Here is a 17,222-nt window from a genome sequence, read left to right as displayed (position 1 = left end):
TTTGCGCTGGGTCAAGGTTGATGATCCTGACAGATGACAATTAATACGGATGTGAATATATTCTAGTTTGCAAATCCGTAAGATATTTTTATTCAGTCTGTTCAGAGATGTTATTATACATCTTTGGAGGAGATGGAACTTAAACCCGGGTCTCCTGGCTCAGAGTTAGGGACATTACTACTTCGCTTCATTTCTCCCTACAAATGCAGATACCCATGTGGTCGCTGCCCCTTTAAGAGTTACGAAACGAAGTGGACTGCGCAGAGTTTAAGCGTCATTCGGAGGATTTCTTTTATTGACGCTCGCCGGCCGCCTTATTTACCGAGAGTGCTATTTTCGCCCGACGTATTATCTGCTTTCGCCCGGAGCCGGTTTTATTGCGTGGAGACATTGCGTCGGCCGTAACGAGTCGCTCTCGGATCGGTTTATCCCCCGTGAAGATGGCGGCGATGTGCCTGAGGCGTAGCGGGGCCTGGGGTCAGTGGCGGGCTCTCCGTCTCCAGGTGAGGAAGGAGGGTGGCGGCGCGAGCGGCGTCCAGTGAGGGAATGACATTTGACCTTGGTGTCGGGCCCTCGCGCCGTCCGCCCTGGGCCGGGGAGTGGATGGTGTGGCGGTTGGTGAGCTGGGGTGTGCGGCCGCTGTGTTAAGGTCATCGGCGGTGACATAGAGCTGCTGGCCAGCATCGATACCAAGGTGTACCGGTCAAAGTTAGGGCAGCCGTGGCTGCGTCAGTCGTCCCTGAGCCATTAACTCTTGGGTTTAGGTCCCATTCCATGGTCTAAGTACTTGAAACCCAAGGCGGACTCTCCAGTGCAGTACTGAGGAAGTACTGCACGGTCACAAGTGCCATCTTTTTGATGATAAGATCCTAGCTACCTGTTCAAGGAGTCGTGAAAGATTCCATGGCACTACTCCATGGGTCCAGTCAATCTGTTTCTCAATTTTCGTCACAATAATCAAAGTAAAGCCTAGTTATGGGAGACGTAGGAGTAGAATGAGGCTATTCAGCATATCGATTCTGCGCTGCCATTCTATCATGGCTGGTATGTTTCACAACCTGCCTTCTCTCCTTAACCCTTGATCACCTTACCAATCAAGAACCTATCTGAAGAACCTATCTGGATTAGATTAGATTACATTACAGTGTGGAAACAGGCCCTTCGGCCCAACAAGTCCACACCGACCCGCCGAAGCGCAACTCACCCATACCCCTACATTTACCCCTTTAACCTAACACTACGGGCAATTTAGCATGGCCAATTCACCTGACCTGCACATCTTTGGACTGTGGGAGGAAACCGGAGCACCCGGAGGAAACCCACGCAGACACGGGGAGAATGTGCAAACTCCACACAGTCAGTCGCCTGAGGTGGGAATTGAACCCGAGTCTCTGGTGCTGTGAGGCAGCAGTGCTAACCACTGTGCCACTGTGTTGCCCACCTACCATGGGTGCCCTATCTATCTATGTCTTGAATACCCTCAATGACTTGTCCTCCAGTCCTCTGCGACAATGACTTCCATAAATTAATCACCCTCTAGTTGAACAAATTCCTCCTCATCTCAGTTCCACCCTTGGGTCGTACTCTCTCTGATTAATGGAAACATTTTCTCCATAACCACTTTATCCAAATCACTCAGTTTTCTGTAAGTTTCAATCAGATCACCCTGCTTCATCCTGCTAAACTTCGAGTACAGACCCAGCACCTCATATGAGAAGCCCTTCATCACTGGATCATTCTTGTAAATCTGATTGGACTCCATCCAATGCTTGCACATCCTTCCTTAGAAAAATAGGCCCAAAGCTGCTCAGAATGGTCCAAATGCTGCATGACCAGAGCCTTCTACAGGCTCAGCAGTACATTTTTTTTGGATTCGGTCACTCGTGAAATGAATACTAATATTGCATTTGCCTTTCTAACTGCTTGCTGAGTCTGCATGTTAATGTTAAGAGACTCCTGAACTAGGACTCTTAAGTTCCTTTGTGTCTCTGATTTCGGAAGCCTTTCCCCATTTCGAAAATAATTTGTGCCTTTATTCTTCCGGTCAAAGTCCGTAACCTCACACTTTCGCACATTTGTATTTCATCTGCCACTTCTCTGACCACTCTCCCAGTCTGTCCAAGACCTGCAGTCAAAGTGTGGCAGTGGAAAAGCACAACAGTTCAGGCAGCATCCGAGGAGCAGGAGAATCGACTTTTCAGGCATAAGCCCTTCAACAGAAATGTGTTGAGTCCTTCTGCAGCCACCCATTTCCTTAACACCGCTTGTCTTTCCACTATCTTTGTGTCATCTGCAAATTTAACAACAATGTCTTCCATTCCCTCATTCAGACTGTTAATGTATAGCATACTTTGTTTTAACTAAAACCTTATGGACAGACACACTCAATAAAACAGCAAAAATGATCAACTTGAAATATGGGGAAGTTTATTGAATTATCGCAATGCCTGAATAGTCAGTTGAGGATGTGAGTGATAAAGCTGTCTACTAGTAAGTTTTATTTAAGGCAAAGTACATTATTATTTATGTTGTGAATAAAGAATAACAGTGGTGTGTATACCCCCTGCATGCAATTCTCTTACTTAGTGTGTGCTTTTACATAGATTTAGAAGGATGAGGGTGGATCTTATATAAACATATAAAATTATGAAGGGAAAAGATAAGATAAACATAGAGAGGATGTTTTCACTGGCAGGTGGAGGGAGCAGGTTTCAGACTGAATTGAGAAGGAACTTATTCATCCATAGGGTTGTAAATCTAAGGAATTATTTGCCCAGTGAAGAACCTGCCATTACTTCAGTAAATGCATTTAAAGCTAAGATTTTTGTTTTGAACAATGAAGGAATTAAGGGTTGTAGTGAGAGGGCAGGTGTGTGGAGCTGAGTCTATGGAAAGAGCAACCATGATCTTATTGAATGGTGGAGCAGGCTCGAAGGGCCAGATGGCCAACTCCTGCTCCTGGTTCTTATGGTCTTATCTCTTGATCAACTCGAATATTTGATCAACTGATGCCGGTTAATAAAAAGCTTGCAGAATAGCGTTGTGGTCCCAACAAGCTCCCTGCAGAACTCCATTAGTCACCAGTTGACATTCTGAAAAAGACCACTTAATCTGAACTCTCTGCCTTCTGCCAGTCAGCCAGCCCTGTTTATGTTAGCACCTTGCCCCGAACACATGGACTCTTATCGTATTTAGCAGCCTTCTGTATGGCACCTTATCAAAGGCTTCTGGAAATCCAAATAGGTCCAATAGCTCTTTTGTCTAACTTGCTCATTACCTCCTCAAAGAATTCTAACAGATTTGTCGGGCATGACCTCCCCTTGACAATGCTATGCTGATTCAACCCCATTTTCCCATGCAAGTACTCTGCAATGTCTCCTTTAAAATGGACTCTCAAATCTTACCAATGGCTGAGATCAGGCTAACCACCTGTGGTTTCCTGTTATTTGCCTCTCTTCTTAAAGAGGGGTGATACATTCGGCGTTTTCCAGTCCTTTGGGATTCTCCCTAACTGCAGTGATACCTGAAAGATCTCCACGATCCACTCCGCTATCTCCTTCAGAACTCTGGGCGGTAGTCCATCTGTTCAGGGTGATTTATCTGCTTCAGACATTGCAGCTTGCCCAGCATTTTCTCCTTGGTGATGGCTACTACACTTACATCTACCTGAGTCTTGAAGTTTTGGTACGCCACTGGTTTCTTCCCTGGTCAAAACTGATGCAAAGTATTTATTAATTTCCTTCGCCATTTCTTTGTTCCCCATTACTACTGCAGCATTGTTTTCCAGCTTTCCAGTTTCCACTCTCGCCTCTCTTACATCTTAGGTATGTTTAAAAAAAAAACACTAACACAAAAGGGACTTGATGGTGTATATATGTTGGGAGGATATTTCCCTTCGTGAGTTGGCTAGAACTGAGATTGACAGTCTCAGAGTAAGAAATTGGCTGTTTAGGACTGAGATATAGAACAAATTATTCACTCCTGGAATGATTATTTTTAACTCTTTACTGCAAAGACCTGTGGATGCTCAGTCACTCTGTATTCAAGACAGACTGATTCATTTTTGGGTATTCTGGGACATGGATGGATAATCTGGAGAGTGGAGCAAATGATCTTACTGAAGGTAGCACAGCCCAGTGGCCTCTTGTAACTTACACTTAAGTTCTTCAACCAAAAACAATCCTTTACAAACAATACCTGTGCATCTCTGTCCTTGTCTGGCTCCTTGGGCTGAATAGAAAGTGTAACAGACTTGCAAATTACTTTACTTTTGTAATCTTGGGGCCACTATAGTTACTCTAAGCTATTGGATATACCATGTACTCAAAGTACATGCTGCCCATAATAATGATGGGGTTTAAAAAGCAACATCAATAAAATTCATTACTCTTACATAAAAATGTAGTAGTCTGATACACAAACCACCAGAGATGGGGAGGATTTAATCAACTAGAATAATTTTTGTAGTCCTTGTTCCTGAGATACTAGCCATTGTCGTATATGGATTACCCATCTAGACACATCCTTTTGGATGCCTTTTTTTGTGAACTTTGACTTGGTGTACAAGATGAATTTAGCTGGTTGCATATTGTTTGAAATCTGATTCATGGATTGATCATTGGCTTTATGTTCCCTTGCAGTGCTCTCGCAGTTCACAGACAGCAGCAGCTACTGCACCTGCAGCACAAGTAGCATCTCGAATTAAAAAGTTTGCAATTTATAGATGGAATCCAGATAAGCCTGGTGACAAGCCTCGAATGCAAACCTATGAACTTGATCTAAATGCGTAAGTGCTTTAAGGGGAAATTCATTTGATTGCACTGGACAGACTTTTACTGATTTATGTTTTATAACACTGTGTGCCCTTTTTATTATCGTATTAATTTCAAGAGGGATTTTAATTGTCTTCTAGCATGGTTTAAAATGGTGAAATGCAGTGATGAAATTTGAAAAGACTTGCTGTCTTGCCAGGCCTCAGTAGTCCATATGCAAACTTTCCCAAGTGCATTTAAGATGAATGACCAGAGCGAAAACTATTGCGAAATCTCCAAACTGTTCTGGATCACCTATGCCATTGAGAACATTCTGAGATATGGGTCTAACATTGCAGTCTGTGTTCATTTCCTGATTACTTGTATTCTGTAATCTTGATCCTGTTCCAGCAACAAAGGAGTAGCTGTCTTCCTTGTAGTCATTATCTTTCACTTCTGTGTTTACCTAAGATGGAACAGGCATTTTCTGGAAATGTTTCCAATGTTTGAAACTTTCTCCAGTTCTACAGCCCTCAACCTCTGGCTTTGTACACCTTCTACTTCCTTCACCAAACAACTGTTGAACATGTTTCTGGCCTTTTGGGATGGAAGTTTTCAAATTCCCCTCCTACAACATTGTTGATTATCCACCTCTTGCTCCTTATTTAAGATGGACTTATAATTTGGCTCTTTGAAGCATTGATGTTTTCCTAATGTTTTCTTTGACTCAGACTTTGCTTTGGTCTATTTAAGCTCCTGTAAAATGGCTTGGGACTTTTTAACTACATGAAAGATCACTTACAAAAGCAAATTGTTTGTTTGAGAGAATTGAAACTGATATTTCAACCTGTTGTGACACTACATATGTAGATGTGGTCCGATGGTACTAGATGCTCTTATCAAGATCAAGAATGAAGTGGACTCCACACTGACCTTCCGAAGATCTTGCAGAGAAGGTGAGTGTGTATTGCATATCGGTGATGTGGTGATAGTGACAGATCAATATCTGCATTTCAGATGGAATCACTATGGTTTTACAAATGTGGATAGAAATCAGGCCTTGGGTAAGGTAAGAGTGTATACATTTAGATGTTTGTTAATGCCATTCTTAAAATAGCCATCACTATAATTAAGTGTGGAGAGTACAAGACATTTGCAATGCCACTCTAATGTCATCAGCTGTTTCAGTGTTCCTTTTGAAGGTTGTGGTTTCTTCTTGAAAGTATCCAAGCATGAGTTGGTATTTATGACTAGTTTTACTATCACTGCCTATTGTCTCAGGACATGGCTGCATCTGCAAGGCCTGCATGTCCAATGAGTCTTCAACCAAGAACTTACTTTGTAGTTTCTTCACTATTGGCCTCTGCTTGGGATCACAATCACTTTTATATGACCACTTGCAGAATTTGTAAGTAGTTGAGAATTTACAGCAAACACTTATTACAAGCAGAATTTCTGAAAAATTGTAATCTATCATGTAAAAAGATTATGACAGTTAAAACCCGATCCAGGCAGCATCTGAGGAGCAGGAAAATCGACGTTTTGGGCCAGAGCCCTTTATCAGGATTCCTGATGAAGGGCTTTAGCCCAAAACGTCTATTTCCTTGCTCCTCGGATGCTGCCTGACCTGCTCAGCGTTTCCAGTAACACGCTCTCAACTCTGATCTCCAGCATCTGCAGACCTCGCTATCTCCTAAAATCAGATCCAGCTTATTGTCAAGTGGATTTAATGATGTCTATGTAGTGAAAAATGAAGGGTCATAGATCAGAGAAACTAAGGCAGCAATATTTTTGGGAAACTAATGGTAATACCTGTCAAATGCTGGGAAAGTGGGAAACTCTAGGATTGAGGAGGACCTTCTAAATTTAATACATTTTTTTTGTTCTAATTCTCATTTTGGCAGCTGGACGAATTGGATGATGTGTGTGTGAGAAATGCAACATTTTAAAATAACCATCATGTACTACTTAGGACAATTGTAAATCTATGGGATATCTTTAGAAGATGGGAGATGGGTAGATTCTGAATAAAGGGATTGTATCATGGGGAAAGGGGTAAGTGAATTACACCAGGTTCGTTTGAACTGGATTGGCAATTCTTGCCTCCCTTAAACCAGTCCATGGAAACCGGTATTGGAGATGTTGTATCTAAATCACTACAAAATATGATTCATAATAATAAAGTGAGGCTGTGAGATTGATTTTCAGTATACTTGATGTGGATAACTCATTTGGTCCCAAAATATGTGATTAAACCAAAGTAGGCAGATAGCTGTCTGATTTCCTCATTTGAACCCTGCTGTTTGTCTTGACCAGGACAGGGTGTTAAAATTCCTTCCCATTAGTTTCTGCTGTAGAGATCTGAGGTGAATTTAGAGTCAGAGATGTATAGCATGGAAGCAGACCCTTCGGTCCAATCCGTCCATGCCGACCAGATATCCCAACCCAATCTAGTCCCACCTGCCAGTGCCCGGCCCATATCCCTCCAAACCCTTCCTATTCATATACCCATCCAAATGCCTGTTAAATGTTGCAATTGTACCAGCCTCTATCACATCCTCCGGCAGCTCATCCATACACATATCACCCTAAGTTGCCCCTTAGGTCTCTTTTATATCTTTTCCCCTCTCACCCTAAACGTATGCCCTCTAGTTCTGGACTCCCTGACCCCAGGGAAAAGACTTTTGTCTATTTATCCTATCCGTGCCCCTCATAATTTTGTAAACCTCTATAAGGTCACCCCTCAGCCTCCGATGCTCCAGGGAAAACAGCCCCAGCCTGTTCAGCCTCTCCCTGTAGCTCACATCCTCCAACCCTGGCAACATCCTTGTAAATCTTTCCTGAACCCTTTCAAGTTTCACAACATCTTTCCGATAGGAAGGAGACCAGAATTGCATGAAATATTCCAACAGCGGCCTAACCAATGTCCTGTACAGCTGCAACATGACCTCCCAACTCGTGTACTCAATACTCTGCCCAATAAAGGAAAGCATACCAAACACCCTCTTCACTATCCTATCTACCTGTGACTCCACTTTCAAGGAGCTGTGAACCTGCACTCCAAGGTCTCTTTGTTCAGCAACACTCCCTAGGACCTTGCCATTAAGTGGATAAGTCCTGCTAAGATTTGCTTTCCCAAAATGCAGCACCTCTCATTTATCAGAATTAAATTCCATCTGCCACTTCTCAGCATTATTGTAATCTATTTTGCCATTTTCAGTTTCATAGTTTGATTTTCTTTAATGCAAATGCTGATAAACTCTCTCTTTTTGGGGTAATTAGATTTATTTTAAACTAAATACTGTGCAGATTAGGAGCTTTGGTGAAAATAATCAAAAAATATGATCAATTCTACATAGATTTCTGTTCTCAGGAATATGTGGTTCCTGTGCCATGAACATCAATGGCAGCAATACGTTGGCCTGCACCTGCAAAATCGATAGCAATCTTGGCAAAGTGACAAAGATCTACCCGCTACCTCACATGTACGTGGTGAAGGATCTTGTTCCAGTGAGTTCCCTCTCTTCCCTTTTCTTTTGTTTATTGTCTATTTCTATGCAGGCTGCATTTCTGTTTTTTAGTAACCATGCAGGTTACAATTAGGAGCCCACTCTTTTTTTTTTTGAAAAATGGCTTAAAACATACTGTTTGCCTTCCACAGCGCCTGCAGCTTGCATTCAGTGACGTGTACAAGGACACGCAAATATCATTGCACTCCCCCCTTTCCCAATCTATCGCCATTCAGGTTATAATCTGCCTGATTGCTTTTGCTACCAAAGTGGATCACCTCTCGTTATCCACACTGCATCTGCTGTCTATTTACCCACTTATCAAATCACACCAAAGTTTCTCTGCATCCTCCTGACTGAATACCCACCTACCCAAATTTGTGTCACTTGCAGACTGAGATATGTTTCCTCATCTAAATTATTAAAATATATTGTGGATACCTGGGATCCTAGCACTGCTCACTTGAAAAAGTACGTTCTTATTCCTAATGTTTCCTGTCAGCCAATCAGTTTTCAATCCATTTCAGTACGTGATCTCCAATCCTGTCTGCTTTAATTAGGCAGGCTAATCTCTTATGTGGGACCTTTATCAAATACCTTCTGAAAGCCTAGATATACCACATCTACAATATCCCCCTTATCAACTCAATTAGTTACATTCTCTCATTCCAGCAGATGTATAAAGCCCGACTTCCCCTTTGTAAAAATCATGCTCTGTCTTTATATTGTCACTATCTTCCAAGTATTTTGCTTTGCATTTCTTATAATAAACTCTAGCATTTTTCCCATACCAATGTCAAGTTAACTGGTCTATAATTCTTGTTCTCTTTGACTTCTTAAATAGTGTGGTTACATTAACTATCTTCCAATCCATAGGAACTGTTCCAGAGTCTATAGAAGTTTGGAAGAGAACAACCTCCTTCGTACTCTGCCTTTTAGTCCCAGTAGTTTCCTCAATGCCATTTTCCTAGTAACTTTTTTTTTCAATTTCTCCTTCCCATTAGACTTTGCATCCTTCCATATTCTTGATGCTATTTTTGTCCTCCTTTGTGAAGACAGCACTGACACATGCCATCTCTTTGTTCCCCAATATACATAGGAATAGGAGTAGGCCATTCAGCCCTCAATCTAGTTCTGACATTCAGTAAGATCATGGTTGATCTGTAACCTAACTCCATCTTTGGCCTATATCCCTGAATACCTTTGCAAACATTTTTAAAAAACTTAGAAAAAGAGGAATTTATAATTTTAAATCTGACAGTTGGGGACTGATTTGTCTTTACTAATCTTTTTCGCTTCACATACCAGTAGAAGCTTTTAGTACTGCAAGCTGACTCTCTACTCTATTTTCCCCTCTTAGTCAATCTATTTGTCTTCCTTTTGCTGGAATCTAAACTGTTCCCAATTTTCAGGTCTGCGGCTTTTTGTTTTTTAACCAATTTGTATGCCTCTTCCATGGATTTCATACTACCCCTGACTTCCCTTGATAGCCATAGTTTGACCACATTTCCTGCTTGTTTTTATGCAGACAGGGATGAATAACTAATCATAATTTGTTTGTGGTCTTTAAATGTTTGATTGGCTTTGACTATCTTTCTTTTTACTGCAGGACCTGAGTAACTTCTACGCTCAGTATAAGTTAATTGAACCATACCTGAAGAGAAAGGATGAATCTCAAGGAGGCAAGGAGCAGTACCTGCAATCAATTGAGGACAGACAGAAACTGGTGAGGCTTGAGATGATTTTACATAAAGCAGTCTCTACAGCACTCTTCCAGAAAGTCGTAAGCTTAAACTGAGAACAGGGAATTTACCTTTCCTAATGGCCAATAAAATTGGCATTAATAGCAATATAGACTGGGAAAGGTTTTAATCTATATTTGGTATTTTTAAGCATGTGTATGAACACCAATTATAACCTTCAAAGAACATGTTAATAAAACACTCAATATTAATCTAATAGCATTAAGTTAATTAAATGGTCTTCAGTTTAACTGAGCTTAGTTTTTGACCTGTAATTTAGGAACATGTTTGTATGTTGCAGGTATTTTATGAATTTGCCCATGCTCCAATAAAGGCTGCATTGCATTAAATGAGCTGCATTAAAATCCATGTTTCTGACTGTTGCATCTTTACTTATTTTTGCATTTTGATACACAAGAGACAGATATGCAGGAGAGTTTTTTGTTTGCTGGCATTGAATGAAATCTGCTTGATTTTTGTTTTGTCAGGATGGTCTTTATGAGTGCATCCTTTGTGCCTGTTGCAGTACCAGCTGTCCTAGTTACTGGTGGAATGGAGATAAATATTTGGGACCTGCTGTCCTGATGCAGGTAAATGCATTTTCTCTTATTAGAATTTGTACACTGCACAGGAGTTTCAACTGCTGGAGATTGGATGTGCCTGAAATCTAATCCTGCTGCCTGTGTCTTAAGTCCCATGCCAGCAGCAATCTTATTAACATTGGCTTCCAGTCAGTCAATGTCTCAATTTTAAAACGCTCATTCCTGTGGCCTTGCCTTTCCCCTGCCCTATCTCAATCTTTGCTAGCCTCTCTTGGTTCTCATATCTGTGCTTCTTAAATGTGCTGATAATAGGTCTTTAGCTGCAAGGCTCTGTAATGTGCTTACTCCATACCTTTCTTCCTTGAAGACACATTAAAATCTTTCTTCAACCGAGTTTTTAGTAAGCTGATATTTCTGTATGTGGCTTAATGTCATTGTTTAGCACTGCTTTTATGAAGTGCCTTGCAACATTCTATTAATAGTCATTTCTGCTGCACAGACCTCTAAGGGGAAATGTAATAAAACCCTTAAATTCATAGTACCTCTGTACTATGAATTTAAGGGTTTTATTAAACTTCCCTTTTCTGATCATTTGGCCCCTTACGTCTGCTTGGTTAATCCCACTGGCTCAAAGCCTCGTTTCAAATAGTTTTCATGATCTGTTAAAGTAAAATGTCTGTTTCAAGCACGGTTAATCCTGTCACCAGTACTTCAGGTGCAGGAGTGGAACTCTGCTACAAAATTCTTCAAAGGTTTTTAAATCCAGCATGTTAGAAGATACAGTCAGCATAAAACTGGAGGATGGTGAAAGAGCGAGACTTGCAGCTGCTTTTTGTTTTACAAGTTGGAGGTCTATGGATGGAGAGAGAACAGCTGAACATGAATGAATTCAGGGATGAACACTATTCTAGCAAAAGGGGTTTAATTAAGCCAAGTTAGGAAAATAAATTTATGTAACGTGCTGAAATTGTTTGGCAATTTAAGAAAATATTCAGTAATGTAAATATTTGAAAAGATGTAGCAATAATTTGGTACTTAAAATATTTAACATAGGACCAGCCAGTTCAAAGTTTGGAAGTGCTGTCTGTTAACATAAGCATATCTGATTGGTGCAACTCACAAATAAGTCAAGTTGTTGAAGGAAGAATATGCTTTTATATAATTGTCTATCCACCTAAAGAAATCAGAACAGGAAGATAAGGCTTCAATCGCAAGATGATTCCTGTCAATCCATCACAAATGATAGATAAACACCTGTGGTTTAATGGAGCAATTAAGTTCTGAAATGTCGTCTTTAACCCCTACCCTTCTGAACTGAATAATACTTTTTCAGTTGATTACTTTGTTAAATTATGGGACTGGTGAACTTTGGATCTAATCAGCCCTTAAATATTAACTTTTAAATGAAGTAATGAGCTTGGCTGTATATCTACTTGTAGAGTTCACTGGACACTTGCCAAGCTTAGGCAGACTCCATCTTTGATATTTAAGTACAGTTTGCCTAATGAATTGGTACAGATTGTTTTACTTATAGTTTAAGGTACTTAATTCTGTAAATATTTAAATCTACATTCAATTAGGTTCATCATCTTCCTTAAATTTATAGGCATATCGTTGGATGATTGACTCCAGAGATGAGTTCACAGAAGAGCGGTTAGCTCAACTTCAGGATCCTTTCTCTCTCTATCGCTGCCATACCATTATGAACTGCACAAGGACCTGTCCAAAGGTAAGTGTTTTTACAGCTAGCAGAAGTCTGATACTTTGTAATGCCCAAATTTCATTGCAGGTGAGAGAACTTAAGAACAATTATTCTTATTCATTTTTAGAATTAGCATCATGGAAAATGTGCTGAACTGTAAAGTAACTATTTGCATTTACATTTCATAATGTTATCAAAATAAGTTGACACAAGTTTATGCAGTAAATTAAATGTAAATGTGTTTAGAACATGGACAGATGAAGGTGGGGCTGCCAGATGTAGAGAGAAAATTAGGAATAGGCGAGAATTGGAGTGGCTTCATCTTAAGGTCAGGGTTACTGGAATGACAGTGGTTCAAGGAGGAATTTGAAAAAGAGAGCATTTTTAGGAGAGGCAATTCTCTAGGCCTGGAATTCAGTATAGGTCAGCGAGAATGAGTGATTACAGGGGACAGCAAAATTTTGGATAAGCCCAACATTAAGAGCATTGGGTTTTCCTGGAGATCACCGGTTACCTCTAAATGCAACTCATTGAACGCATGGATGAACGTTTCACTCCTCATAGTCAGCAATCATTCACCAAGTAGTATGCTTTCTCTACCTAGGAAATTGTCACTGGTCATGTGATTTGTGGGTCCTTGCAAGGCTGAGCCAGATTCTACAGCCACATTGCAACTGGAAGTCTGTCAGGCATTTCCAGGAGTGAAAGCAGTCCCTGACCTTAACTGTTGGCATTCCATTTCTCTGATCCCTTTTCTGTATTTCCTCTTGTCAATCGATAGGTGCTCTCCAAATTGTTCCTTCTTACAGGGGTTTCCTCCAAATCGGTTCCTTCAGAACAGGGATCTCCCATTTATATGTTGACTTTCTAGAGGGAACCCTTCAGGGTATCAGAGTCCAACCACTGCACACTCTCATTCCCAAGCCAAATTAGTCCCACCTGCTTGCTCCTGGCCCATATCTCTCAACCTTTCCTATTTGCGAACTTATCAGTGTTGTAACTGTAGCTGGATCCAAATCAGTGTACTCTTCTCGTTTGAATCACCCCTTAAGTTGGATGAAGAAGCAGTGGAGTTGGTTTAGGATGAGCATGACCTCTATTGGAGATATTAGCTGCTTCAAGCAATTGATGGAAGTATGTCTGTCCTCCCAGCTGATTGCAGAGAATACATCTTAAACAGCATTTATTGTATTATCAAAGGTCTTGCAGGAATGGACCAGAACTTGACCTGGAACTCTGATCTCCAATATCTGCAGTCCTCACTTTCTCCTAGTTGATTTTAACCTTGACCTGGTCACATAGACGATGGAGTAGGCCATTCAGCCCTTCGAGCCTGCACTGCTATTCAATATAATCATGGCTGATCATTCCTTATCTCCATAACCCTTGATTCCACTATCTTTGAGAGCTCTATCCAACTCCTTCTTAAATGAATCCAGAGAGTGGGCCTCCACTGCCCTCTGGGGTAGAGCATTCCACACAGCCACCACTCTCTGGGTGAAGAAGTTTCTCCTGAGCTCTGTCCTAAATGGTCTACCCCGTATTTTTAAGCTGTGTCCTCTGGTTCGGCACTCACCCATCAGTGGAAATATGTTTCCTACTGCCAGAGTGTCCATTCCTTTCATAATCTTATATGTCTCAATCAGATCCCATCTCAATCTTCGAAACTCAAGGGTATACAAGCCCAGTCGCTTCAGTCTCAGTGTAAGGTAATCCTGCCATTCCAGGAATTGACCTCGTGAACCTACGCTGCACTCCCTCAATAGCCAGAATGTCTTTTCTCAGATTTGGAGACCAGACTGCACACAGTACTCCAGGTGTGGTCTGACCAGGGCCCTGTACAGCTGCAGAAGCACCTCTTTGCTTCTATACTCAATTCCTCTTGTTATGAAGGCCAGCATGCTATTAGCCTTCTTCACTACCTGCTGTACCTGCATGCTTCCCTTCATTGACTGGTGTACAAGAACACCCAGATCTCTCTGTACTGCCCCTTTACCTAAATTGATTCCATTGAGGTAGTAATCTGCCTTCCTGTTCTTGCTACCAAAGTGGATAATCATACATTTATCCACATTAAACTGCATCTGCCATGCATCTGCCCACTCACCTAACTTGTCCAGGTCACCCTGTAATCTAACATCCTCATCACTTTTCACCCTGCCACCCAGCTTTGTATCATCAGCAAATTTGCTAATGTTATTGCTGATACCATCTTCTATATCATAACATATATTGTAAAAAGCTGTGCTCCCAGCACGGATCCCTGCGGTACCCCACTGGTCACTGCCTGCCATTCTGAAATGGAGCCGTTTATCACTACCCTTTGTTTCCTATTAGCCAACCAATTTTCAATCCAATCTAGAACTTTGCCCCCAATACCATGCACCCTAATTTTACTCACTAACCTCCTGTGTGGGACCTTATCAAAAGCTTTCTGAAAGTCCAGGTACACTACATCTACTGGATTTCCCTCGTCCAACTTCATAGTTACATCCTCAAAAAATTCAAGAAGATTAGTCAAGCATGATTTCCCCTTCATAAATCCATACTGACTCTGTCCTATCCTGTTACTACTATCCAGATGTGCAGTAATTTCATCCTTTATAATAGACTCCAGCATCTTTCCCACCACTGAGGTCAGACTAACTGGTCTATAATTACCTGCTTTCTCTCGCCCACCTTTCTTAAAAAGTGGTATAACATTAGCCACCCTCCAATCCTCAGGAACCGACCCCGAATCTATTGAACTCTGGAAAATAATCACCAACGCATCCACGATTTCCCGAGCCACCTCCTTCAGTGCCCTGGGATGCAGACAATCAGGCCCCGGAGACTTATCAACCTTCAGACCTAACAGCCTCTCCAAAACCAAATCCTGGCAAATATAAATTCCCTTAAGTTCAGGTCCTTCAGCCACTGTTACCTCAGGGAGATTGCTTGTGTCTTCCCAAGTGAACACAGATCTGAAGTACCCATTTAATTCCTCTGCCATTTCTTTGTTCCTAGTAATATATTCCCCTGTTTCTGTCTTCAAGGGTCCAATTTTTGTCCTAACCATTTTTTTGCCTTGCACATACCTAAAAAAGCTTTTACTATCCTCCTTAATATTCTTGGCCAGTTTACCTTCGTACCTCATTTTTCCTCTGCGTATTTCCTTCTTGGTAATCCTCTGTTGCTCTTTAAAAGCTTCCCAGTCCTCAGTTTTCCCACTTATCTTAGCTATGTTATACTTTTTCTCTTTTAACTTTATATGTTTCTTTACTTCCCTCATCAGCCACAGCTGCCCATGCCTCCTCCTGGGATCTTTCTTCCTTTTAGGAATGAACTGATCCTGCAACTTCTGCATTATACACAGAAATATCTGCCATTGTTCCTCCACGGTCATCCCTGCTAAGGTATTGTACCATTGAACTTTGGCCAGCTACTCCCTCATAGCTCCATAATTCCCTTTATTCAACAGAAGTACTATTACTTCTGACTGTACCCTCTCCCTCTCAAATTGCAGATTGAAGCTTATTGTATTATGGTCACTACTTCCCAATGGCTCCTTCACTTCGAGGTCTCTGACCAATTCTGGTTCGTTACACAATACCAGATCCAGAATTGCCTTCTCCCTGGTCGGCTCCAGCACCAGCTGCTCTAAGAATCCATCTCTGAGGCACTCCACAAAGTCTCTTTCTTGTGGCCCAATACCATACTGATTCTCCCAGTCTACCTGCATGTTAAAATCCCCCATAACAACTGTAGTGACATCTTTGCGACAAGCCAATTTCAGCTCCTGATTTAACTTACATCCGACATCCAGACTACTATTTGGGGGCCTGTAGATGACTCCCAAGAGGGTCTTTTTACCATTAGTATTTCGAAGCTCTATCCACACTGACTCTACATCTCCTGACTCTAGGTCCCCCCGCGCAAGGGACTGAATATCGTCCCTTACCAACAAGGCCACCCCACCCCCTCTGCCCGTCAGTCTGTCCTTACGATAACATGTGTATCCTTGAATATTCATTTCCCAGGCCCTGTCCACTTGAAGCCACCTCTGTTATCCCCACAATATCGTATCTGCGAATTTCCAAAAGAGCCTCAAGCTCATCCATCTTATGTCTTGAGGTTGAGGCTGAAGCTAATTCTTTAGTATGCTTCCATAAAGGCATCAAGTGAAGCTTGAAGACTGCAGAGAGCAGACATGACACTGTCATCTGCATACCAAAGTTCCACAAGCAAGGTCCATGTAATTTCCTGTCCATACTACTGGAAAGCTCGTTCCTGACAAGAAAAAAGAATGGTGGTGATTAAAATGAAGACAAGTGCCAGTACAGAGAGGTATGGAGGTCTGCTTGGAGATGGAGAAATTGAGTCAGAATACCTATTCAACCTTGACAATAGTGTTTGTGGTATCCTGAAGGAGAGAGCAAGCCTGCAGAGAAGAGTCTTTATTAGAAATTGATCTCTGATCTGAGACAGGAGATGATGAAGACGACAAGATCTGAAAATAATGAACACTAATTTTAAGGAAAAGTTATCTCTTGTGTTTCTGTTCAACTTTGAGGTCTCCAATTTGTGCAAAGCTTTAATTCCAATTTAATCTGTGGTTGCTAATGCAAAACTACCTGTGAAACAACTTTTGTTAGATATGCAGTGTTTACTTGAGTCAAGTGACTAGTTCTCTTGCCTTACAGGGTCTAAATCCAGGTCTAGCAATTGCTGAGATTAAGAAGATGATGGCAACATATAAAGCCAAGGCTGCAACTGCATAGTCTAACATGTCTGAATTTATCTATTGTAAAAGTATTGTAAAACCGTGCAGTTTGTTCCAGGTATGGAATACAATAAATCATTTTTTTGCTGTGTAATTCAGACTTATTTTAAAAAATAGGAATAACTCTTCATTGAATTAGCATTAAGGTACACAATCAAGGAAAATATCCTACAGTACTTGTTGCACATCTATTTTCTCTTTACACTAAGTGTTA

At 41.3% G+C, this 17,222-nt stretch overlaps 1 protein-coding gene across 1 annotated transcript; it reads left to right on the top strand.

Annotated features, from left to right (window-relative positions):
• The first annotated feature begins 262 nt into the window (after positions 1 to 262).
• sdhb (succinate dehydrogenase complex, subunit B, iron sulfur (Ip)) lies at positions 263 to 17,102 on the top strand. Its single transcript, XM_043675697.2, has 8 exons — positions 263 to 503; positions 4,641 to 4,786; positions 5,622 to 5,707; positions 8,125 to 8,261; positions 9,870 to 9,986; positions 10,491 to 10,592; positions 12,151 to 12,273; positions 16,929 to 17,102. The coding sequence occupies exons 1-8, from the start codon at positions 441 to 443 to the stop codon at positions 17,004 to 17,006; spliced, it is 852 nt and encodes a 283-aa protein (XP_043531632.1). The 5' UTR covers positions 263 to 440; the 3' UTR covers positions 17,007 to 17,102.
• The last annotated feature ends 120 nt before the right edge of the window (positions 17,103 to 17,222 follow it).

This window comes from Chiloscyllium plagiosum, unplaced genomic scaffold (genome assembly GCF_037043375.1).
Source record: "Chiloscyllium plagiosum isolate Xiang-an unplaced genomic scaffold, Cpla_swu_hap1 HiC_scaffold_37, whole genome shotgun sequence".
Lineage (NCBI taxonomy): Eukaryota > Metazoa > Chordata > Chondrichthyes > Orectolobiformes > Hemiscylliidae > Chiloscyllium > Chiloscyllium plagiosum.
Note: the sequence above shows the minus strand (reverse complement) of the source record. Positions and strands in the feature narration are given on the sequence as shown.

Coding starts and splice junctions, on each gene's coding strand:
- sdhb (XM_043675697.2), top strand. CDS start 441: ATGGCGGCGATGTGCCTGAGGCGTAGCGGGGCCTGGGGTCAGTGGCGG. Junction 504..4,640: donor GGCGGGCTCTCCGTCTCCAG/GTGAGGAAGGAG, acceptor GTTCCCTTGCAG/TGCTCTCGCAGTTCACAGAC. Junction 8,262..9,869: donor TGGTGAAGGATCTTGTTCCA/GTGAGTTCCCTC, acceptor TTTTTACTGCAG/GACCTGAGTAACTTCTACGC.